The sequence below is a fragment of the Trichosurus vulpecula genome, chromosome 9 (genome assembly GCF_011100635.1).
Source record: "Trichosurus vulpecula isolate mTriVul1 chromosome 9, mTriVul1.pri, whole genome shotgun sequence".
NCBI lineage: Eukaryota > Metazoa > Chordata > Mammalia > Diprotodontia > Phalangeridae > Trichosurus > Trichosurus vulpecula.
Window position 1 is genome coordinate 129,359,367 of NC_050581.1, and position 26,052 is coordinate 129,385,418.

General features: G+C 36.2%; 1 protein-coding gene across 1 annotated transcript in view; it reads left to right on the forward strand.

Moving 5' to 3' along the window:
- Positions 1 to 26,052, forward strand: part of ABCA13 (ATP binding cassette subfamily A member 13) — a 519,839-nt gene that overhangs the window by 116,355 nt on the left and 377,432 nt on the right. The window contains exons 11-17 of the mRNA XM_036739641.1: positions 929 to 1,056; positions 2,978 to 3,078; positions 3,337 to 3,513; positions 12,621 to 12,826; positions 17,178 to 17,317; positions 18,638 to 18,752; positions 19,634 to 24,364. Of these exons, the coding sequence (XP_036595536.1) occupies positions 929 to 1,056; positions 2,978 to 3,078; positions 3,337 to 3,513; positions 12,621 to 12,826; positions 17,178 to 17,317; positions 18,638 to 18,752; positions 19,634 to 24,364 (5,598 nt within the window). The remainder of the gene's footprint in view (positions 1 to 928; positions 1,057 to 2,977; positions 3,079 to 3,336; positions 3,514 to 12,620; positions 12,827 to 17,177; positions 17,318 to 18,637; positions 18,753 to 19,633; positions 24,365 to 26,052) is intronic.

A 26,052-nucleotide genomic window follows, 5' to 3' on the forward strand; every position in this document is an offset into this window, starting at 1 on the left:
TACCCCACAGGAAAGAAGAGGGAGGAAGATAAAAAAAAAATAAAAGGGGGGGGGATGATGGAGGGGAGGGCAGATGGGTGTGGAGGTAATCAAAACAAACACTTTGGAAAGGGGACAGGGTCAAGGGAGAAAATTCAATAAAGTGGGATGGGTTGGGAAGGAGCAAAATGTAGTTAGCCTTTCACAACATGAGTATTGTGGAAGGGTTATACATAATGATACATGTGTGGCCTAGGTTGAATTGCTCGACTTCTTAGGGAGGTTGGGTGGGAATGGAAGAGGGGAGAGAATTTGGAACTCAAAGTTTTAAAAACAGATGTTCAAAAACAAAAAAAAGTTTTTGCATGCAACTAAAAAATAAGATACACAGGCAATGGGGCGTAGAAATTTATCTTGCCCTACAAGAAAGGAAGGGAAAAGGGGATGAGAGGGGAGGGAGGTGATAGAGGGGAGGGCTGACTGGGGAACAGGGCAACTAGAATATATGCCATCTTGGAGTGGGGGGGAGGGTAGAAATGGGGAGAAAATTTGTAATTCAAACTGTTGTGAAAATCAATGCTGAAAACCAAATATGTTAAATAAATAAATTATTTAAAAAAAAAAAAAAAGAAATGTCTGTGTGGCCACAATGTGGATTGTACCTCTGATGCCGCAGGCCTACTGGTGTCCCTTTCCTGCTCCCAACGACCTTGGTCTCAGAGTCTCAGCTGAATGCTTCTCCATCATATGCCACTGCTCCCGGACCAAAGGAATTTGTCAGACACACTTTGCTGAACTCAACATAGAAAATAAATGATGATTTTAGCTTTTAATATATGAATAAACTCCAAAAATGGTGAATGAATAATTTCCTTGAAGTTGTTTTTCACTTATATAAGTGACATGTTGAACTGATTTCCATTGTGTTTTATAATGTTTTTCCCTCCAGATTAGTGTATCTGGCAAAATTTCAGACCGTTCTTCAAAATCTGCCTCATTGGCCAACTGTGAAAAGATTGCTTCTGGTAAATGGAGCTCTCAGAAATGTGCTCATCAAGAATTTACATTTCATCCGAGGTAAAACTTATCTGTTGCTTGCCACACACTCACTAATAGCAGACATGAAATCAATGAGTAAACAAATAGGGGATTGATTAATAAAGGAGAATGGAATTGACTGATAACATTGCCAATCTGGGAAATAATTCAACTTTCTAATATGTTCATATTTATCCAGTTTTTTGATACTTTCTGGATCATTCAGAGTTTATAAAACCAGGGCCCGATACCTAATATCACAATTTATGCTGTATACTTTTATTGCAAAAGAATATACAAAACGACAATGATGAGACAGGTTCTTTGACTGTCATGTTGATGGTAGCAACCACCAGTCTCTATTATGCAGTGGTAAGCCTAGGCTCTCTGCAGTCGGGACAGGAATTGTTCTTTTATAGATGGCCTATATGGAATTGTCAAGCCTTTTTTTTTTTGAAGGGGGAGTGTTCCTCAAAGGAAGAATTTGGGAGCTAGATTTAGCAAAGATAGTTGGAGCCGTTGGTGTTTGTATCATAGAAGAGCTGTGATTCCTGGGCAACAATATCCACAAAGATAGCTTTTTTTTCCATGGATGTTTGATTCATGGTTAACCCCAAAGAAAAGAAAGTGGGAGAAAACAGTAAAGAGTAAAGAATTATAAGACAATAAATGAAGAAGGGACCTTCAGAGATGACCAAATCCAACTCACGTCTGAACAGAAATATTCTCTACATCAACACTGCAAAATGGTTTTCCAGTTCTTACTAACAACCTGCCATAATACTTTTCTCCTCCCTCTCCAGAAAGCATCCCTTCCATTTTGGAAACTAATTATTAGTTTCCCATTATTTTGAATTTAACTCAAGTTCCCTAGTTCCTAGTTCTGTCTTTTAGTCTGATATCCTTTCCACAAAACAATCCTTCAAATATTTGAAGACTGTCATTGTCTTCTCTTAGTCTTTTCTTTTTCTAGGCTATACCATCCCATTCCCTTCAACCAGCTTCTGATACCAGGCTTTGAACTTCCTTATTCTATTGTTGCTTTCTTCTGAACATACTCCAGTATGTTCCAATACTGCAGATATCATTGGACCAGTGGGTAGTATATTGAGGTTATCACCTTTCTTCCTCTGGGCAATACTATTGGTGCCATCTAATGTTGCATTCACGCTTTTGCCTTCATATTTCGATTTTGCCTCATGTTGACATAGTCGTTGTCTAGAATTCCCAGGTTTTTGTAATTAGGTATTTTCTTAGCCATGTCTGCGTATTTTTTTTCTGTTTATCCATGTTAAATTTCACCTGAATAGTACCAGCATTCTGTTTCAATCTGCTGGATCTAAAATCTGTCGTTCAGTGTTTTCATGGTATTAGAGAAGTAGAGAAGTAGGATTTAGGATTATTTCAACTCAGGTCCCTGTCAACGGTCTTTGATAAGGAAAATGAAACTGCTCAGCCAAGTTGAGAGTGCTATAGATCTACGTTCCCTTATTCTACTTAGCTGCAGTTTAGGGCTATCAGCTCAAATTAAGAAAAAAAAATATTGTCTCTTGAACTTGCACTAATGCAAATAATCAGGATGCAGTGGCTACTGTCTTTACCTTCCTTTGCCCAGTAGGACTTTGGTTAGTTCACTTTTAGGAATAGAAAAAGACCATTGAGGAATAAGTCTTTCCAGATATAGATCATAAGCACTAGCACTCAGAATTAGGGAGGTCCTTCATTCTACACATTCTTGTTACTTGCAACATCTTTCCCATGCTCCAGATAGTCTAAAAGAAACTTATTGTGTTAGTAATAATTGTATTTATTGGCTTTTTCTTATTGAGTGATAAATAGTTATAAAGTATGTAGGTAAACTTATAAAACTATGTTCAGTTTAAGAATTCAACATACATTTGAAAGACACGTGGATTTTAATAAACTCTCTTCTCTTGCATACCTCTGTACAATTTTATAGAAGTTCTAAGTAAACTGGAAAGATTGGCTCCATTTTCTGAAACGGATGACTTGAGCTCATTGCAGCTAGAAATGGACACATTCTTCAGGGATTTAAAACAGGTAAGCCATGGTGAAAGATTTAAAATGAACCATTTACATAAAACCTACAAGGGACTCATGAAATATTCAGGCCTGTTCTTATTATAAGTTGTGTTTGGTAAAAGCAAAGAATAGTGGGCAGCTTTTTGAAGGCCTTTTGATTTTTACTTTAGACTTTTATTTTGAAAATTTATGTTTTTATGACTAGCATTGGGATGTCCATTATGAAAAGGGTTTTTGAGTTCTCTGATTTTCTCTATTCTCTTATTAATATTTTAGATGCTGACAAAGAATTACCCTTACCCAAGCCAAGATGCACCTTTTGTTTCTGAAGAGAACTTTACTCTTTTGGAGAACTTCAAAGTCATGAAAATGCTAACCCAATTAAGGGGGCACTCTCATTCTTCCAATGAGACAGTCTTTTTATACAATCTACTCCATTCAGTCAAAGAGGCTGTAAGTATTTCCCCCACCATTTATATCTTAGAAGAAGTACTGGCTCATTTTTTCGTTTTTGGGGTTTAAACTAGTTGTTAATGCATATATACATAATAGTGTATATTTTTATGCATTTTGTCAGAGATTAATTAAATTATATGCATATTATCAGAGATTAAAAGCTGGAAGGGACTTTGAGAGTTATCTAGTCCAACCCTTTCATTTTACAGAAGCAGCAGCTGAGGTCAGTGTTCTTTCCACTGTACTATCAAGATGAAAAAGGCACATTTTAAAAAAATAATTTATTTATTTTTAGTTTTCAACATTGACTTCCATAAGTTTTAAATTTTCTCCTTCTTCCTCCCCTCCCACCTCCCCAAGATGGTGTGCAATCCAATATAGGCTCTTCATATACATTCCTATTAAACATATTTTCACATTAGTCATGTTGTATAGAAGAATTAGAATGAATGAGAGGAACCATGAGAAAGAAAAACAAAACAAAACAAAAGAGAGCAAATACTGTGCTTCAATCTGCATTCGGATTCTATGTAGCTCTTTCTTTGGATGTGGATGGCATTTTCCATCATGAGTAAAAAGGCACATTCTTAAAGTGTAAAGAAAATTTCTAAGTGTGTGCATAGAAAGTTAAGAAGTAACTCTGTAATAAATTCATTTAATGCTCAACGATCATTTATTAGGAGCCTACTTTATGTAATACATAGGAAATGCAGATAAACAAAACACATAGGCAGAGAAGGGAGTTTCAAAGTGCTGTGTGGTAACTGAGGAAGGTGATAGCTAATTGAAAGGATCAAGGAAGCCTTCATGGAGGAGATTATATTTGAGTTGGATCCTGAAGGATGAGTATGAATGAATGGATTAATGAAAAAATGTTAATTGGTTACTTTGTGCCAAGCACTGTGCCGATTGGAGATGTGGATACAAAAGTGAAGTCAGTCCAGGCCCTCAAAGAGATTATGGTTTAATGAGGGGAGGAGCAATAATACATACAGGAAAATGATGGCTAGGGATAGGTATTGTCATTTGGAAAGATGCTGGAATGATGAATGAAGCTACAGGAGAATAGACTGACACAACCTTTCCAGTGGCAATGGCAGGGTCAATTTGATTAATGTTTACAGAACTGGAAGGTGGGGGTGGAAAAGTGTAGACAAAAGGTTCCAATGTGTCTGGTGGAAAATGCTCAGGGAGTAGAGTGAAGTGAGCCTGCCTAGAATTAGTGGGCCTCAAGAAGAACAACTCACCAATCAGGATAATGGGCTCCAGGGTGGGAATTCTAGAAGTTGATTTCTAGGCTGTAGTTTCTCTCGTCTCAGCAGCAATTCAGCTGGTAGGAAGAAGTGAAATAAAATTCCAAGAGGTGATTATGGGGGAGGGCATTATGGGCATAGGGAATGGCATGTCCAGGATATGGGGATTTAGAACTGGAAAGGAATTTATGAATCACTTAGTTCTCTTCCCCTCGCCCCACCCTGCTCCCCTTAACAGACGAGGAAAAGGAAGCTAAGTTAAAACTGGAAAAAAGTGAAACCTGGATGGGAATTAATAGACTAAGAGAATGGGGAAGGCACAAGAACCAAACATAACGAAGGCAGCAAGTAGGCCCAATAGCAGTAATGGTGTGGGATTGATAGAGGAGACTATGATCAGAGAGGAATTTCAGAGTTTGAAAGAGCAAATCATAGAACTGGGAGAGACTTTAGCTATCATGTATTTTATTCCTGCCCCAATCTATACCACAATTGGGGAAATTAAGGCCAATTCTGTCTTTTGATCATTACCTTGTAAGCCTTTCCTAGAGACAGAACTGTTACAAGTAATTATGATGTCTAAGGAATGACCTCCCAAATCCCCAGTGAGTAAATGAAAGTGAGAGGGAATGGAGTCTACAGACATGGAGGTAATGGAGATACTAAGGCCTGAATGTTACAAGGGACTCTGATGTGAATATTGAAGGCACTGAGAAGAAGAATATGGCATGGAGAAAAAGATTGTGAGTCATGTGCAGAAGTCATTGGAGAGAATGGGAGAGCAGGAGAGGATTCTGGGAAGATGGCAGAGTAGGTCAGAAAATTCTAAGCTCTCAAGATTTTCCCCCACAAAAAAGATAAAATAGCAGGGTAGGGTGAACAAAGTGCAGTAAAAATAAATAAGAATAGGGGCACAACAGGGGTCTTACTGGGACAATTTGAGAAGATTGGAAGAAAAATCCCAGGTCGAGGTTTGGTCTCTGTGAAGAGTAAACACCTCCAGGCTAGGGTTACTTCAACAACAAGGCACAAGCCTATTAAACAAGTGGCAAGCCCTGGGATTAGTTGGTTTAGAGGCTGCCTCAGCCTCAGCCAAAGGAACTTTTACTCCCAGGAAAGTGAGGGGAGTTGGGTGTCTGAGCCTGGGAAGACTGAGGGAACTTCTGCTGACAAAGAACGCCAGACCCAGATGTGCTGCAAAGAGTGGTGGGGGCAAGAAGGAAGGAGCACACGCCTGTTGAGTGCAGAAGCAGTGGGGCAGAATGCCCCTGGCTGTGGGCACTTACAGGAGGTTCAAGGTTTGGCTTTAGTTGTGGCTAGAGGAGAAAACTGAAGATCTGGGGCAAGAGGCACCATCCCCCATACCCCAAGGCTAGAGGTGATTACAAAAACTAAGCTATTACCACAAAAAACGCATAGGCAAAATAGAAAGGACCCAACCATAGAAACCTATTATGGCAGTACGCAAGACCTTTGGGCTCATCTTCAGAGGAGGATATTAAAGGAAAGAAACCCCCCTCTACTCCAAAAGGTAATGTCAAATGGTTATCTGCCCAAAAAGAATTCTTAGCAGATATTTAAAAAAGGCTTTAAAAATAAAATGACAGAGATGGAGGAAAAACTAAAAAGAAAAAAAAAAGAATAATCCTGGAAAAAACAAGAAGATTATGAAAGTCAACTAATTAGAAAAAGAGATGCAGAATCTTAAGGAAGAAAATGACGCCTTTAAAATTAGGATTGGGCAAAGCCAAGCCAGTGAAATTATAAGAGATCAAGAAATAATTAAAATATGAGTAACGAAAAAATAGAAGAGAAAGTAAAACATCTTATAAGAAAGACAACAGATTTGGAGAATAGATCAAGAAGATAAAACATAAAAATAATCAGACTCCCTGAAAGCTATGATTAAAAAAAAGAGTATTGATACAATAATACAAGAAATAACTAAAGAAAATTGTCTTGAAGAATTGGAACAAGGGGGAAACGTAGAAACAGAAAAAAATCCATCGAACACCACTTAAATGGGATCCTATGAGGAAAACATAAGAATATTATAGTCAAATTTCAAAACCCCCAGCTCAAGGATAAAATATTAAAAGCAACAAGAACAAAACAATTTAAATATGATGGTGCCACAATTAGTTTTACGCAAGATCTAGCAACGGAGAGATATTAAAAGACCACAGGTCTTGAAACACTATATATCAAAGAGCAAAAGAACTGGGGCTCTGGCCAAAAATATCATACCCAGCAAAGTTATGCATAATCCTGAATGAAAAAAAAGGATATTTGATCAACTGTCAGACTTTCAAGACTTTGTTAAAAGAAAAAAAACCAAACCTGAACTTAATAGAAGATTTGACATACAAGAGCCAAGAGAAACATAAGGTACATACCAAAGACTGATTACAAGGGATTCAATAGGGGCAGACCATTTACTTTTTATATATGTAAAATGCAAAATATATGTTTAAGAATCTTATTAATCATTGGGTAGCTCATAAGAAAGATTGGAGTAAACCTGACTATGATTTGAATTTAAAAATTAAAACCATTTAGGAATAGCTAAAAAGAGTAATTATTTTATACAAATGAGGTACAAGAGGAAGAATTGACATAGAGGAATTAGATGGGGGAGGAGGGCTGGTAATTCTGGTAACCTATTTTCATCGGGAATAGGTTTAAGAGGGAACAATACATACATATTTAGAAGAGTATAAAAGTCTTCTAAATTCAGAAGAAATAAAGCAATAAGTGGATAGGGAGGGGAGGGAGGACAAGGGAGGGATCTTTAGAAAGGAGGGTGAGGGAATAGGTATAAGGCGGGGTATAGAATGGTGTTTAGATAAATGGGAATGGGATGATAAGGGAGGGATCTCTAGAGGGGAGGGTAAAGGACTAGGTTATAGGGGGCTTTAGATTTATGGGAATGGGAGCATAGGGGAGGAATCCTTAGAGGGGGTAGGCAAGTAATAGGAGGGCAAGGTAGTGGGTAGATGTAAAGTAGAGGAGGCAGGAGGGATAGGAAGCGAGAGATACGCACAAACGAAAACAAAGATCAGGAGTAGAATTTGGAAAAGTATATGTCTCTATATATGTATATGTGTATGTATATATCTATAGCTATAGAGAAATCTATCCTTACTTAATTGTAGCCTTCTGGGAGGAAGCAGGGAGGTGGGGGAAAGAATAAAAAGAACAAAGTAAAAAAGTGCACAGCAGAGAACAAAACAAAGCTTATAAGGAAGCAAAGAAAAGGTAGACAGCTCTCTGCATAACTTGTAGTAGTTATCATACAGGCTTTCTCGAAATGAAAATTCATTGTTACATATTTTGAATCCTCTCTTATGTTCTACTATGAACATGAAATACTTTTTTTCTTTTCTTTGTATTTAAGTTCCAATATCTAAGTTTGTGATATGTTTTTGTTTCTTTTTTCTATTCTATATTTATGTTCTAGTGTTTGAGTAAAATAAAATTAAAAAAAAAAAGAAAATGAGAGAGCATCTTAGAGAGAATACAAGGGGAAAAATGGAATTAGAGTCAGAAGACCTGGGTTCAAATCCCACTCTGACACTACTTGCTTATCCTTGGGACCTAATTTTCCTCATTTGTAAAATGAGGCATTGGGCTGTAGTCTCTAAGATCTCTTTAATTCTTCTGTTCTATTGGTGAATGACAGTGACAAGAATGGAGAGAAGGCAGTGTAAATGGACTGGATGAAATTTCAAAGTAAGCCAATGTTGGTACGGTGGCAATACAGAGCTGTAGAAATGGCAAATCATCCCAAACAATCTAACTTCTGTCACTCCACTGACACTGATTTCTACAAGTTATCAATAACTACTAATCTCCAGATCTGGTGGCCTTTCTTAATCATCATCCTTCTTGATCTCTCTATGCTGCTTAACACCAATGACAGTTCCTTCTTGAATTTCTTTCCCCCCTAGTTACCTGATACTGTGCCGTACTTTGTTTTCCTTCTGCTTCTTAGGTTGCTTCTTTTTTGGTCTTTCTCAGTTGCTGAATGAAATCATCTGCTAAGGCCCAAGCTTCAGTAGTTTGTTCTTTTCTTATTTACCTTGGGAATCTCATCTATAACTCAAGGCTTCAACTATAACCTCTATGCAGATGTCTCCCCTCTTCTCTCTTCCCTATCCCCAATCTACCTTAGCCTCTTTTCTGAGCTTCAGTTTTACATCTCCAGTTGTCTGTTGGACCACTCTGTTTGGATGTCTTCCTCGAAGAAGTAGTCTCAAACAAAAATTACATTCTTTTAAAAAATTATGTATAGCAGTCATGTAAAACTCCACCAAACTCGTCATTGTTCCCACTTGGCACCCCAGGATATATTTTCAATCAGAATTCTCCATTGCTATTAATATTATCATCAATCACCTAAGCCTGAAGCTATGGGATGATGTCCTACTCTTTCCCTTTTCTCTCATATCTAGTCAGGTTCTAGGAAGGCCTCTCAAATCTGTGTGTTCTCGCTGCCATTATTACAAATTAGACCTAAGGTGTTCATCATTTCCTGCCTGAAATATGGCTAGTAATACCTCCTTCCCATCCCAGTTACTTTGTATTTATTTTGTATATGTATATATGTGCATATATGTATATGTGCATATATGCTTGTGTATATACATAATACATATATGTATATGTAGATACACACACACACAGCAGCTAGGTAGTGCAATAGATAGAGTTCTGGACCTGAAGTCAGGAAAACTCATCTTCTTGAATTCAAATCTGGCTTCGGACACTTACTAGCTGTGTGACCCTGGGCAAGTGACTTAAGCCTGTTTGCCTCCATTCCTCATTTGTAAAATGAGCTGGAAAAGGAGACAGCAAACCACTTCAGTATCTTTGCCAAGAAAACCTCAAATGGGGTCACTAAGAGTGGACCATGACTAAAATGACTGAACAATAACACACACGTGTGTGTATATATATGTATATACACACATAAACACATACATGTATATGTGTGCATGTATATATTCATGTATATGTATATATGCATGTATGTTTGTGTGCATATGTATATGTATATATGTATATGTATGTATGTGTATATATATGTATATGTATGTATGTGTGTGTATATATATCTCCTCTTATATAATAATAGTTTCTTGAGAGCAGGGATGGATTCATTTGTCTTTGTACCCATAGTATCTACTATAGTACCTGGCACGTGGTGCAAACTTACTAAATGCTTGTTGAATGATTTATTGATTGTCATTTTCTATAGTCTCTTAATTGGCCTCTCCTCTTTTCATTTTATCATACTTACCGGTATCATATTAATCTTCTTAATGAATCATTTTATACACATTCCCCTTTCCTCAAACTCCTTAATAACTTCTGGTTGCTTAGAGAAGGGATCTTAAACCCACACTATAGTCTTAGTTTATATTGATAACAATTATCTATGTATATTCTACCATCAAAACATTTGTTTCCCTTTTTCTCTTTTCAAAGATTTACACACATGCACATATATGTATTGTGTGTTTTGCCTACATACACACACTTGCACACTGTCTTCCCCAACAGAATGTAAACTTTGTGAGGACAGAAACTATTTCACTTTTATTTTTATATCCCCAATAGTTAGCGCAGTTGCTTAATAAATGCTTAATTGATTGTTCAAGGGAGGAAGAGTTGTATATTATACTTTGGGGGAAAATGAAAGCATTGGGAGGATGTCTAGATCTAAGTCCTTGGCATATAGGAAGAAGTCCAAACTCTTTACCTAACATTAACAGTCCTTCACCTCCACGATATTGTCCCAAACTATGCATTTTCTCTGGGCCTCAGTTTCCTCATCTATAAAATGGTCCTTTTCAGTCAGAATGGAGTTGGACTGGATATTCTCCAGGTTTGAGCTCAATAATTCTCTCTTCAAACTTATCTCTATCTAGGTCCTACCCTGGTAGAATTGGTCTGCCCATTGCTCCTTGATACATCATGTGCTTTCCCACCCACTGCCTTGGGAGCTCTCCTCATCTGGCTTTGCTTTTATAAGGTCTACTCTTCCCTTGATGCCCAGTTTAAGTGTCTCCTCCTCAGATAAAACATTCCTTAACTATCCTGATCCTCAATGATTGCTCCCTGCTCTGAATTAATAGCATTTATTGTATGTGCCACTCATTTCCATACTTAGCACATAATTTTTTATAACAAAACCATGATAGAAGATTTTAATTAGCAAAAGGCTTAGACTATGAGGGCCTGGGTCCACTTCCTGACTCTCTTTATATCTTTTTATATACATTTTTTTTTGAGGCAGGATGGTATAGGGCAATGGGCTGGGGATTAGGAAAACTTGGGTTCAAATTCTACGTCATATTTACTAAGCAGTTTGATTCTGGGAAAGCCACTTAATCTCTCCAAGTGTCACTTTCCTGATCTGTAGAAATTAGGAGGTTGCATTAAATTACCTTTAAGGATCCTTCTAGCTCTAAAGATAAACTATGAACCATAGACTAGCCATTTTGATACCTGGAGCAGTTCAATTGTTGGGTTGGGGAAACAGAGTGGGAGAACTACAGAGAAACTCACCTAGGGTATATTGGTCAGGAGTGAGGAAGTTTATCATCATCTGGTAGCTATCTATTTCCGATAATTATTTTTGCCAATAGTGAACAGAGAATAAATATGGATTCATGAATAGAGATCTGGTCTCCAATGCAGGAAAATCTGGGTACAAGTCCTATTTCTGATATAAACTAATTGTGTGTTCCTGGGCAAATGACTTCAACCCTCAGTGCCCCAGGCAACTCTTAACACTATATAAATTACAGAGGAGGCACTGATTTGCCAAGGAATTCCCTAAACTAGTGAAATTACAGGCCAGTCAAAAACAGTTTGCTAATTTCAGTTGTTGAAAAGGTATAGAAGGATTGCAAGTGTTTTCAACATCCTTTAACTTTTGTTGCATTTGGCAGAGCTATGGTCACCTTGTCCTAGTTATGGGTCTCCATGTCAGGGAGGACAAGCGCCTTTGGTGTGATAGGCCTCAAACCCCTCAGTGAATTAAGGGGACGTCTATCCCAAGCATGTGAAGACTTCCCCTGGTGGAATAGGTGGATGAGAACAATTTGTTCCAATGGCCATAAAGTTGGCTGAAATAGGTATTGTGGAGTGCTTAGAGCTTAGTCAGACAGTGGAGGCACCAAGGTCATCCACTGCGTCCTGGGCCATTACCAGGCATCATGACTTTTGTCCTGCCACTGAATCTTGATGCCTCTGGAAGGGAGAGTGAAGCTGATGACTTTGTGCAACTCTGCCTCCCTTCAATCCAATTTATGTTCAACTCAAGGCATCAACCCATGAGGTCATTAGTCCTCTTTGAAAACAGAGGATGAACAATGAACAACAGCGGTATGATTCTACACCCTCTCCCTATATCTCATCCCTCTCTTGTATTCCCAAAGTCAATGTCCCATTTTGTAGGTGCTCAATAAATGTCTATTAATGACAGTGACTTTAATCTCAGAATACAAGAAATTAAGAAAGACCTAATTTTAAAAGGTTTAACTTTTCAAACAATTCTTGACTTCTTTCTTACTGATTTTTTTCCATTGGTACATTGTAATGTTTATTTTTGAATCCAGTAATCTGAAGGGAGGCAGAGTAAAAAAAACATTATGGATTTATAACATTTATCATCTGGATTAAGGGACCTCTTTATGTTCTTTGAACTTTGTAGTTTCAATGAATCACTTGGCTCTGCTAAGCTATAATGTTAAGTAAGAACAGTTGGGTACTGAGTTTCAAAGTTGTTGAGTATTGATTTGCTTACTTATCAAAAGCTGAGTTTCTCTCTTTCCTATTAAGGATGGGACTTTTCAAGAGGTACTCTTTGGACGAATAAATCAACCCATTTCAATAACAGAAGACTTTCTGGGCTGGCAAGAAATTGAACAACAGCTTGCAGAGAGTACAACACTTTGTTCTTGGTTGTATCAGTCATTGAGTACTCAGCTATCACCCGGGGAGGGTGTCTCCTTTGTTTATTGCCAGGAAAAGATCATTTCCACATTGTAAGTATACTGTGTTACTAAAATAAAATCAGAATGTTTAGAAGCCTAAATGATTTCAACCTTGTTTTTAAGAAATTCATCAATCAAAATAATCTAAATTTATCCTTGATAGAGATCACAATGTGCCTCTTCTCTTAGAGGCATCCATAGTGCAAAGAGCCCAGGTTTTCTTTAAGGTAAGTCTGTTAACTTGAGCTACAACCTGCCAACCTGGGGGATCTATATGCTGGCCAGCTTGATAGGCAGATACCAAATTCTTCATTTTGAAAAGAAGTCATAAATGAATGAATAAAAATCATTTCCAAACATGGCTAAGCATTAGGATAAAAATACAAAGGAGATAATTCCTGCCCTCAGGGAGATTATATTGTTTTTTAAAAAAATATTTTAAAAAAGTTTATTAATTTTGAACTTAAGCACAAAAAAGACGAAAAGAGAGTATTTTCACATATATAGCTCAACATAGAAAGAGAATTCAATATGAAACCATGAATTTCCATTTCATACTATTTACTTAAATTTCTTCAATTACTCTTTTTTCCCCTAATTTTTCTCTTATTTGGTTTTAAAGGTCCTTTTGAAGCTCTTCAAAGAACTCTTTTTGGGCTTGTGTCTATTTGCCATTTTTCTGTGAAGTAGGAGTGGCTTTTTTAACTTCACTATATTCTTCTGAGTATGAACCCACTTCTTCTCGATCCCCATAGCAACTATCTGTGATCAGGTTCTTTCTCCTTTGCTTACTCATTATTTTAATTAATTTACATATATATATATATATATATTTTAGCAGCTTATTATTGTAGTCAAGTTCTAGTCCTGAGATATAGGGGATGATGCCTCAGGTTTCAGGTTTTTCATATTGTTGTTTTCTGAGCTCTGTCTGGTGACTCAACCTCGGCATTCCTCTCTACCTCTGAGCTATAGCTAGGGCCCCCAGCCATGCTGTCACTGTAAACATTCTTACTCCCTGCTGTCTGTCCAGCAGCTACAAACTTCAGCACAGCCCTCTGTCTTGTGTCCTGGAACTGAAACCAGGGACTCTGCTCGCCTGCAAGTGCTCTCAACCTGTAGGGTCTCTGCCCCTCTACTACCATACTCACTGGGCCTGTGCTCCCTCACTGTGTCTGGTCAGCCTGAAGTCCAGTGACAGCAGAGGGTCCTTCAATCTTGGAAGTTCTTAAAGCTGAGACTGCCTCCCCGTTGCCCCCAGGCAGATTCAGCAGATTCTGCCTGGGGGCATTTGCACTTCAGTTGGGTTAAACCTCTACCCTGGGAGGTGGGGTTTTTTTACCCCAAATTTTAATTATTTCTGCCACTCAAAGTTCACTTTGAGATGATCTTTAATCTTGTTTGTGGGAGAATTTTGGAGAGTCCAGTATTTCCTGCTTTTTCGACCATCTTCCTAGAGGGAGATTAAATTCTAATGGGAAGACATATATCGAGGAGCTGTGGCCAGGGAAAGGCATTGTGGTCTGGGAAGTTACAAAGTTGGTGAATGGAACACATAAGGCAATCTATTTCCAGAGATAATGGTAGCATTGATTTGGTAACATTTCTGTACTGGTCCTTTGTCTACCATGTTGATATTAGAAGTCAGTATTATTCTCACTTTATAAATGGGGAAATTATGGCTCAATGAAACTGGTCCAGGGTCAAATAGATAGTAACTTGAACCGAGGTCTTTTGACACCAAGGCCTATATCACAATATCTCTCTGTTATTGTCATTTCCATATTCTGCTTCCTGTTTAGTCCATTTTTGGTGATACAGTCTTTAGTATGCTATAAAAGAGCTTTAGAAATGCATCCTAGTTATCTGGTGATTAGCAACTTTGGCTAAATTCAGCCATGTCTTACTCCAAGCTCCCCCCGCAGAATACTCTTCCTTTGAATCTGTTTTACCTGATTGCTGCTGCCTTACCAATGTGCTGATCATAATTAGGCCCTATGAACAGGTTATTTTTGTTCTCAGGGGGAATATATCCTCCTTTCCTTAAGGGCTTTCTTCTGTCCTGGGCTGCAAAGGTGATGCTTCATTGCTATCAACCTTTCCAACTTAACTTTAACTTCAAGCTATGTGTAGAACAAAGGCCTCAGGTAGAGTATCTTTTCATTTCCCTAGTATAGGGTTGAATATTGCTTCCCCAAGGGACTATATCTAGTCCCTCAAATGGCAGCTCAATTCTTCCCTAACTAAAATGTATTAGGAAGCACATATGAATTGCATGGAATTATTCTTGTAAATTTACTATATCCATCTTAGATGAAGCCATATTTTAAGCACAAATCTAAGGAAGAAAACCTTAAGAAGCCTGCTCTACATAAACTAAATATTTGCTTGGTACCTACTATATGGGAACCAAAGAAGGAAAACACATACCTGTAAGGACATTATAGCATATTTATTTAATTTAGGCATATAAATGCTCAGAGTTACTGCCTAGCTAACTCACGTTTCACAGTTTTAAGAGAGAAATCCCTTATAATATTTTTCACAATCTTGAAGGGATAGCAAGATGATCTTTGGCAAATTCCTTACCATCCCTACTGCTCACGATTTCCCATTGAATGTGGAAAATGTGGATAGTAGACTATATTTTGGGGATAAGTCTGTAAGAAGCAATTTTATTTTAATTTATGAATATCCTAAATCCAAACATTTCTAGCTTAGAAAGAGATGCCCAAATCATCAGAGTCCCCTCATGTCCTTGGACATATCTCTAATGTAAGACATTTTGAGGTAACATTTTTAGGAATCTTGAATAAGGGAGATGTTAAAATATGATAAAAATCAGTTTTAGATTTACATTTGATTTCATTTAATAGATCAAATGTCTCATGATTTTTCAGGATTTTTAGTCTCCTAAAACCACTTATCTCATTTTTACCACTCCCATCAAGGTCCCCATGCTCACCTGAAGATAATGATCTGAAGATCACCTGAAGTAAACAAATGAATCCCCTTCTGATCAATAATCTAAAACCTGGGATACTGAGATACATTCTAGGGACTTCATAAACTTGAATAGGGAAAAAATTATATCTTTATTTTCTCTAACCTTTAGCTGAAACTTAGCATTTACTCCAATTATTTAAAAACGTTCTGGGAAGAGGTTCATAGGCCAGACTGCCAAATGGGTTTATGATGCAAGAAAGGTTAAAAACTCCTATGTTAATCTCTTCAGGAAATAGGGAGGGTGGGAGGAGAAGGGTCTTACCCTTAGATAGACCATAACTCTAATTCCTTCAAGGAATGGAGGAAAGCAAAGGTCTTAATTAAGCATGAGGTATTTCTCTAAGTTTGGTTACCACCAGGACTTTAGCTTTTGTTCCTTACATTTTATACATTTTCCTAAAAGAAAGGGGTTAAATCTAAGAAAAGGGGAAAAATATGGAAGATGTTTTTACTAGTTGTCCCCCATGTCTGAAATTCTCTTCCTCCTCATCTCTGTCTGGATTCCTTCAAGTTTCAGTCAAGTTCCAGCTTATTTAAGAAAACTTTCCCAGTTCTCCTTAATCTTTCTGCCTTCCTTCTCTGATTACCAATCATTTACCCTGCATACATCTTGTTTGTATATTGTCATTTGCATGTTATCTCCCTCATCAGAAGGTGAGCCCCTTAGAGGACAGGTAGCATATTTTGGTCTTTCTTTGTATCTTTATCACTTAGTATTAGTACCTGGCATATAGTAGGTTCTTAGTAAATGCCTGTTCATGGTGGGCATAACAATGATGATGATGATGACTATGGTGAAGAATCAGACTGGAGAAATATTTATTTCTTAAAATGTTCAATTGAACTAAACGGGAATTTTTTTAAAAATATGCTTCCACAGATTTGAATTCAGCATGGCATTCAAGGCTTTCCATAATATGGCCACAGTCTGCTATTCCAGCCATATTTCTAGCTGTTCACATATCTGTATCCCACCCATTTGTCAAACTGACTATATGATGTTTCCTTTGTCCTTTTAACCTAGAATGTCCTTCCTTTGGATTTTCACCTACAGAATTCTCACCAATTCTCTTATGTTCTCTCCAAATGCCACATTTTTTTTCATGAAGCTTTTCCTTATTCATTAATTCATCAAACACTTATTAAATGACTGCTGGGAGTATGAAGACAAATGATGTGGAGCCATTCTCACATAAATATATAGGCATCTAAATCATCAGGAACAAAGTGCCTTGTTTTTATCATACTAGCCATAGCAAAATTAATGTTTATTCAGACAGTGAGAATAAGGGAAGGTAACAATCAAATTCAAATGGTAGTGATTATAACACAACACCTTTCTTTATGAAACTATCATTAATTTGTTTGCCTTAAAGAGAGCCATTTTAATTTTTAGAGTTTTCCGTACATTGGAAGAAGTCCAATTTGCTCTGGAACAAAATAACCCCTGGAAAAACTTAACAGAATTTCTCAGAAAAACATGTGAAGTTGCTCATCATGTGAATAAGCAAGAAAGTTTCCAAAGAGGTGCATCTGGTAAGCCGAAAAGCCGATCAAATTTTAATATAGGAATGTTTTGATATTTAATGATGTAGTATGGTGGGAAAGAATATGGTAGAAAAAACTGAATTTGAAGCCTGTATTCCTGGGTTCAAAATTTAGTCCTGTTGCTTATAACTATGTGACGTTGGACAAATCACTTACCCTCATTCAGCTTCCTTTTCCTCATCTGGAAAATGAAGGGGTTAGAACAGTTGATTCTGATGTCCCATTTAGCTCTAAATCTATGCTAGATTTAAGCCCTGGCTCTGTCGATTATTACTCTTGTGACCTTGGGCAAGTAATTTAATCTATTTGAGCCATTGTACTCTTCCATAAAAATGGGACTATTAATGGAGACGTGGTGTAATCAATAGTGGCCCGTTCTTGGAGTCAGGAAGGCCTGTGTTTGTGTTTTGCCCTTGCCACAAAACAGCGTGACCATGAGTAAATCACTTAACCTCTCAATGTCCTATGCAAATCTTTAAGATTATAAACTATGTTAAGAGTTGCTGATTTCTATTGGAAGAAACAATTTTCACAAGAGGTGTTCTCTACACTGATGAAATTACAAGCCTGGACCATCCCTTCCAAGAAAGAGAATGAAGGATATCTCTGAATAATTTTTTATGCATAATTAGAAAGTTAAAGTTAGTCAATGATTAATTACTAAGTGCTTACTATATACCTCCTTGGGCAGTCTGATCAAGCCTAAAAATCTCTTCTCTGAATAATATTTTTAATTGCATAAAATGAAATACATAGGATTACAAAGGAAATCAATTATGTTGAAGTAGTTACATATGTAAACACACACACACAAGTACACATACATCAGGTTAAGAACTCCTTCCAGTATTGGCTAGAATTAAATATATGTATCGATGAGTCACAGGACAAAAGATTTATTACTGTTATTCTGGAATTAGAGGGTAATTTGCTTGATGCTATATAGAAAGGGCTACATTTGCAATATAAAACAGTTTAGATAAGTTCCTGAATTCAGTCCCATTAACTGATTATAGCAGTGAGGTATATGACTTGGGCCATCTTTGCGAGTGAGGTAAATAAATATCTCTCATGTAAATAGCTCAGATCAAAACATTCATGTGGAAACAGTTATGATGTTATAACTATCCAGCATTGTAATCTAGCCTGTAAAGAACTTTTCCAGACTTATAGGGGTTTTTAACATTCCTACTTTTAATACACTAGACTTCCCTGGAAGAAGGATAGCAACCCTGTACCTTTTATTCTAGGCATTTGCTATTCATCCCCATATTAAAAGTGAAATCCTGAAATTAATTTTCCATCTAGCTACCTTTGAAAAATCCCCTTGTAAAGGAGCAAAACTGGATTGGAAAGCCATCACTGATACATACTTTGTGTTTCTGAAAAATTTGATGAAATCTCCAAGGATGTCAGTGTTTAGGTAAGTATTCATTGTTCATCTTCAAGGTCTTCCCATGATTCCCTTTGGAGATGAAGAAGAAGTGTTGGTTAGATAAAGTGGTCTGATTTTGTAAGATAAAAAGAACTTCTTTAGGGATATTCATGGTTACCACAACCAGTGGTTTTAATATAGAAGGTTAAACTTGGAGGTATACACTGCCCTGCGCCTTAGCAGTATCAAACTAAAATAGAAATAGGTCCCTCCTAGGCCACATATTTACTTAGACTACCACAAAATTACCATTGTCTATGTTCCTTTGTATTTTTACTTATTTTGTTAAACATTTCCCAATTAAATTTTAATCTGGTTCATGGCAGCACTGGACTCAGTGGACTCAGTGTGTGGGCCCTGAGTCTGACACCTTGCTGTATAGTGACTACATAGACAGTTTTAGAAAACATTAACTTATTCCCTGAACATCAACAAACTTGGTGTGGCTGTCGCAAAGGTGAGTGAGAGCTTTCTTCTAAGAATGACTTAAGATGTATCTCTCAGGCCTAATTCTAACAACAGCAACAGCAGCAGCAGCAGCAGCAACAATAGGTCCTAAGAATCATTGAAGAATTGAGTCATTGTTTGCCTGGAATGAAAAATTTACCAATATTTTAAAATGGTACCTTCTTCCTTTGGACATGAAAAATAAGCTTTGCTATTTTAAAATAACTTTCAGATAATTGCTTTCTTTAATAGCAAGAGTATTTAAACTAAAGATGTGCAACTAAAATACTTGCAAAAATTCATATCTGTTACAGGGAAGAAGTGTGTGGAAATTCATTTCTGTGTTGCTATAAATATATTTGAAACTTAGTAACATTTTTGGTTGGTGCTTTTAACAAAACACCTATGTTTTAATATTTCAGGATTTTGATGTACACCAAGGATCTTCTGGAGATGGAAAAGAAGTCGCATACCTATGAAGATGAAGTGACAACCTTTTGGCTGTCCTTTGTAGACTTTGTGGAAAAAATGGTACTGCCTGGGTCTTTGGTCTCATCCAATCATTCCATATTCCAGAACCTTGCAGACCTCACTGAAGTTATCTGGAATAAGACTCTTTGGAGGATGAATACCTCTAGAAGTTTAGAGGCTGAACCATCTCTTAATACTCAGAAATTTTCTGAATTTAGTAAGGAGGTTATAGAGAAAATACAAGTTGTTTCAGGACTTTGGAAAAGGAATGAATATGAAAGATTTTTGAGAATCTTGGAATTAATACTTTATGAAATTAATCCTAAACTTTTAGAACTATGGATGTATGGCATCCCCAAAAGAGAAAAGGACAAATTGGAAACTTTATCAACTCTTTTAAATTTGTCCATTCCAGAAAATCAGAGAGTCCTTGGAAAGAACTTCAACTTTTCTCTGCATTTCCATAATTTATCTGAGTCAGAAAATTTAGACTTGGATTTTGTACATTTAAGTGAAATTGTCATAAATAGTTTCTATGAGCTTGGATTAGTTAAGCAAGAACAAGTCACTGCAGCCCTGAAGACAGTTTATGCCCTACACAACATATCTATGCTTTCCTCATCATTTTCTGTTTCTCAAAAACAGTACTTGGAAAACATTTTGACTCAAATCTATCAAAATATCTTTCAGGACAAGGATTCTGTTGCACTTTTCCGATTATATTCTTCAATTTACCAAGATATTTATCAGTTGATCTCCAGTTTGCAGAGTAGAGAGTCTTTGTCAACTTTCTTTATTCAAATTTCAAGAAGCATTTCTGCTATTATCAAGGAGTTTAATTTTCAAGACATGAGCAAAGCTTTTGAATTTCTGTCTGAGGTTACGAGCTTTCTTGATCGAGTCTCTGAAGAATCACTTTGTGAAAAGCTCTTTTCGGTTTATAACTATCTGGAACTTCAAGTCAAATCCCTAATCCCTAAGGAAAACCAAGAAACAAAAATGATATATGCAACTCTGCTGAGTCTGAAACAGTTGCTCATAGTAGATAAGAATTTTCGGATATCATTACTTCACTATCTGAATCAACTTTTCAATAACTCAGAAGAATACTTGAATAACCAATGCTTTGATTTGGATGATAAGCTTCTCTCTTTGAATCAGTCAATGGATGTGAGAAATTCCCTAATCCTTCCTTGGATCCACATGCTTTCAAATCTAACAAAAAATATTGTCATCAATGAATCTTTAGCTATGCAGTGTACCTTTTCATGGGTCCAAGTATGGTTTGAAATCTGGGGTGCCATGTCTCAAGTCTTAAAGTTTGATTCTAAATTTTTTCCTTCTCTCCAGATTGGCCTCAAGGAACTTTCTTCAGAACTGAGAAATAGTTTTGAACATTTTGAAGCATGCCAGAGAATGTTTCCTGACCATGTTCCTATAAGATTTATTAAAAATTTATTAAAAAGTGTAGTTCAAGATGATGATGCCAGAAGTTGGAATGCCCTTACTGGTCTCTCATCTATGCTAGACAGTTCAGTAGCCATCATGAAATCACTAAATACAGAGGAAGTAGAGAAATCTCTTTTGACAGTGGAAAATGAAGTGCTCAAATTAAAAGAATCTCCATTAAATATTAATATTAGCAGAAAGTTTTTTTACTCTCTGTTTGAAGTTTTCATGGAGCTAAGCAATACAACAAGAATTATAGACCAAGATTCTCTAACAGGTTCTGGAGAAGACTATGAAACTGCCTTCACTGTTTTACAAGAGACAATAAGATTCCTTAGAAATGTATCCTATAATCAAGATTTATTGTCTTGTGCTGGCATTTTACAGAATATTACCAATTTAGTTATGGAAGGTGATTTAGCTTCAAAAAATACATCACAAAAATTATTAAGTGTGTTGGCAATTTTAAAATCCATTTTAACCTCTGAAGATATAATTAGTAGACTAGAAGGTTGTACTGCATGGGTAGATATAATTAGAAATCTAGGTGTCAAATATAATAATACTTCTTCATCTGGCCACTCACAGGACTTTTTAGAATTGTTTTTATCTTCGAGAAATGTCAACAACACAAAAATCACAGTGAGAAAGATGTTGGATTTTGTTACCTTCATATTAAGTTCAACAAAACCTCTCTGTTCTTTGAATGATTCGGATATGCATTGCCTGAATGTTTACTTTAGAAATGTAACTAACTTTGTAAAAGTTGTATTTACTTCATTGTTTGAAAAAGAAAAGATGCCAATGCTTGATTTTATATTAATGATTTTAAATAATTCAGAAGACCAAATCAGAGTAATTATCAATAATTTAACAAGAACCTTAGAATTTTCATCTGATATAAACTGGAAAAATTTTACTGAATTAATCATAAGAGCCTTAGAAAAGTCAGATAACTTTCCTAACCAATTCCAAATTGTATGGCGACAATTAATAGCATTCTTCAGGGAAATTCAAAAACTTGTGAAAAATATTACTCTTAAAATCTTAGAAAATAATTCATCTGACATTGGAAAAGTTTTAAAGGTGTTTACAAATTTACCAAAGGAAAAAAGTGCAAATCTGTTAGGTGATTCAATTCAAAATTTAGGCAGTTATTTTGCATTTAATTTGTCTCATGATTTACAAAATTCACCAATCCATGCAATTATGAATGCAATAGGTCTTGATATTCAACTGGCAAGGGATGTGATGAATTCCTTATTGCCATCTATTCTTCCTAACATTCCACAAAATTCAAGGAATATGAAAGTTTTGAAGAAGATCAGCACTCTGATACGCAACCTCAAGAATGCAGACATAGAGCTCTTGGTAGATCAACTTGACCAAATTAGTGGGAGCCTTCGGGATTTTTTAAAGAATATCAGTGCTTTAGAGGATGGAAATTTGGGGATTGACTTATTAGTTGGATTAATGAAGACTTTTGTACACAGCTCACGTTCTTGGAACATTAACCACCTGTGGCAACTCTCACGCTTGTTTCCTAAGGATGAAGTTGATGCAGTAGTAGATGCATATTACGTGCTTCCTGATGGAGTGAGACTTTTACAGAGAATAGCTCATAAGAACATTACAGAGGTCCTACTGGAGGTCTACAATTTCACATTGGTTCATGGAGCTAGCATTTCCACCATCACTAAAGAAGATTTTGCAAGTGCTGTAAAAGGCCTTTTGGACATAACAGAGTTAGTTATAGATAAGCCAAATATTGCTGCAGAAGCTTTAAGTTGCCTTCCTATAACTTGGTGCTCGAACCGTACGACTCTACAGTTTCACAAGGATATAGTAATGGAAAAGTGTAATACACATAAGTCAGCACACCCTTTGTTGTATAGCAAGATGGCTGATCTCTTTCATCGCCTCCAGCTGATGCCTTTGGAAGAAGATTTACAATGTTCAAATGAGAGTTTAAGGATAGAAATGACTCACAAGGTATACTGTTTCTTTCATGAATTAGCTGCATGGAATTCCATTCTCCTAAATTTTTCTGAGGCCCTCCATGTCAATAATTCACTTCTGAAAGAACTTCAAGGGTCTTGGTACAAAATATCACCCTATGTCTTATCTTCTGGAAAACCAAACAATGCTAATGACTCCATACATTGTAGGGTAGTCCCAGGGAAATGGATTGCTTTGAGAGTCATAGAAAAGCTAAAAAAAATGAACTTCACAAAGTCTTTGTTAGTTACAGATATTTTGAAACAGTTAACAGGTCTGAACAAGATCCAACACTGGAATGTGGACAAAGAAACATTGGTTCTAAACAAAACTACCACGAATTGGAAGAAGTGGACAAAACTAGCTTCTAGTTTTGGTGTGGAAAACATGACTTTTTTTCTGTCTCCTTCAATGCATTTATCTTCTAAAGCAAAACAAATTAATGATCTCTTAAAAGCATTACTAAGTTTTGGTAGGACTAGTAACATTACTGACAACCTTGAAACCCTATGGTTTGAGTCAGGGAGATCTGTGCAAGACCTATGGAAGAATTTTAGTATTAGTCATATATTCTCTTCAGTCAAACAAGGAATTCAAATAATAAAATCACTGGCTGATCAAAATACAACATTGCCATTTGCTTATTTTTTGACACAATTTAATTCCTCATTTCTACATGGGGCTAGATTCCTTGAAGACCTAATATTAGTTACTAGAGACTTGTTCCACAAATACACAATTGGAAATTTCTCTACAACAATAGATACGTTGATCCTTGCTTTGACCAATGAAAGTTCCCTTCATGCTAGGGCATTGAACATTGATGATATTACAGACTTTCTAGAACACTTCAAGAATATTTCTAGAGAAGGAATCATTAATATTACATTTGTTGCTCATTTGTTAAATCTAGAAAAACAAGCTAATTTCTCTGGTGCTCAATTTCTTTTTGAAAGCAGCCTGATTAGCGCAATCAATAACTTTGCTTGGAGTTTTCTGGAAGCAGCCCTACATTCAAATGACACTGACCTTCCAATAATGGACTTCATTGATCTGGTATTTAACTACACACAGTTTGAAAATAATAAAGGAAATCTCTCTCTCCACCCAAGCAGCACAATGGAACTGTTCAAACAATTTTTTCACAAATTCTTCTTTCCACCAAAGGGAAATTTTGAGTACAAAATATTTGCCCTGCTGAAAGACATATATGCAGATATAATGGCTGAAATGAGGTGAGTATGTGTATGATTTTCTCTGCTATATTGCATTTTATGGAATAGATTTTATTTTGCAAAGTCTGTTTAAATTGCAATGCCAGAGTTGTTACACTAAACTTGATTGTCTATTTACTGTTGTGTCATCTTAAAAATGCATTTTACATGGGGGGGGGGAGATTTTGGTTTATCAAAATGTAAGGTTATGTAATTTTGGTGAGCCTCAGCTAACTAGCAAATCTGTCATTCCTAACTCTAGAGACTTTGTTACTGGTCATTTAGAGATTTCCCTTGTTTAAAAATTATTATTGTTATCTAATATAACTTAATGTGGAACTCAAAAATGAGTTCTTCCCTCCAAAAAGCACAAGTTTAATTTTACATTTATATTTAGCAATGGAATTACATGGCAAAGTAGTCAGGGAACATGGCCCTGAGTTAGGAAGACTTGTCAGGCAGACATTTGCTCAAGTCCTTCCTCTCACCCATACTGGCTTGTAACTCCAGGCAAGTTACTTTGTAAGCGTAAATTACAGAGGAGTTGCCTATCTCAATCTTCTTTTCCTTTATAAAATCAAAGATCTACATTTAAAAAAAGTATAAAATCTGTCTATAAACCCAATAGTTGTCTTGACTTTCCATTAATGAATGAGGGGAAATAAATTCAAAGCTTCATTCGAGTGAAGTCATTGTAATGCATGCCTTGAAATGAGAAACAAAAATGATCTTATTGCCCTTTATGCACACACAGTTTAATCTTTTTCTTTTGAAGATGTCTTTTGAAATTCTGGAAGGAAAAGCCAATTATTCTCAAACCTTCCTCCAAGTAATTTTTGATTTGACTAATTCTTTGAAACTGTACAATACTTATAAATAGCACTTAAAATACTATGATTAGATGAGATCAGTGATATTTATATATGTGTAGCAATGAATACTATTCATTTATAAATATATAGTTCACTTATAAATAGTAAAACTGCAACATATTATTAATAGCACTGTTATCTTACCGCTCTGTGTCTCAGTTTTCTTATTTATCAAATAAGGAAGTTGGACTAGATGACCTCTAATAACCCTTCTAAGTCATCCATGATCTCCAAAAAGGAGTTGGTCCTTTTAGTTTGAAATTGACGGGCCCATTTGAAAATTTTCAATAATTGTTATCCCATGTTCAGATTCTATACAGTTAATTTGCACCCTTTTGTAAAATAGCATTATAAACTTTATAGGGGAGGAATATGATTTCTTTGGTAAGCACTTCATGCTACCCTTTGGGGGTGAAATACTAGAGACATTATAGAGGAGTAAAGCAAAGCCATCATTTTACCACTGACCCATTTCTAATGAAATTATTATTATTATTATTAAACACCAAAACATTTTAGTTTGAATAAGAAACTATTACAAATGATCATTTTATCAGTCAATACAAGGATTATCTTCTGTTTATAAGGTTAGAAACCATAACCTTAAATAATTTTGTTCTTCATATGATTCAGATCATTTGATCCATTTTTTAGACACTTAGATGGATATGTGATCTCATTAGTAGAGCTGATCTATCCATGAAGGAAGTTAGCAGTCCTTCAAATGTTCTGAAATTCTTGTCTTTATCTTTCCATAAATCCTCCATGGAGATGTCACTGAATGAGCTAGAAGTCTTTCTATAGTTCTTTTAATAACTTGGACATATTAGTGTAGGG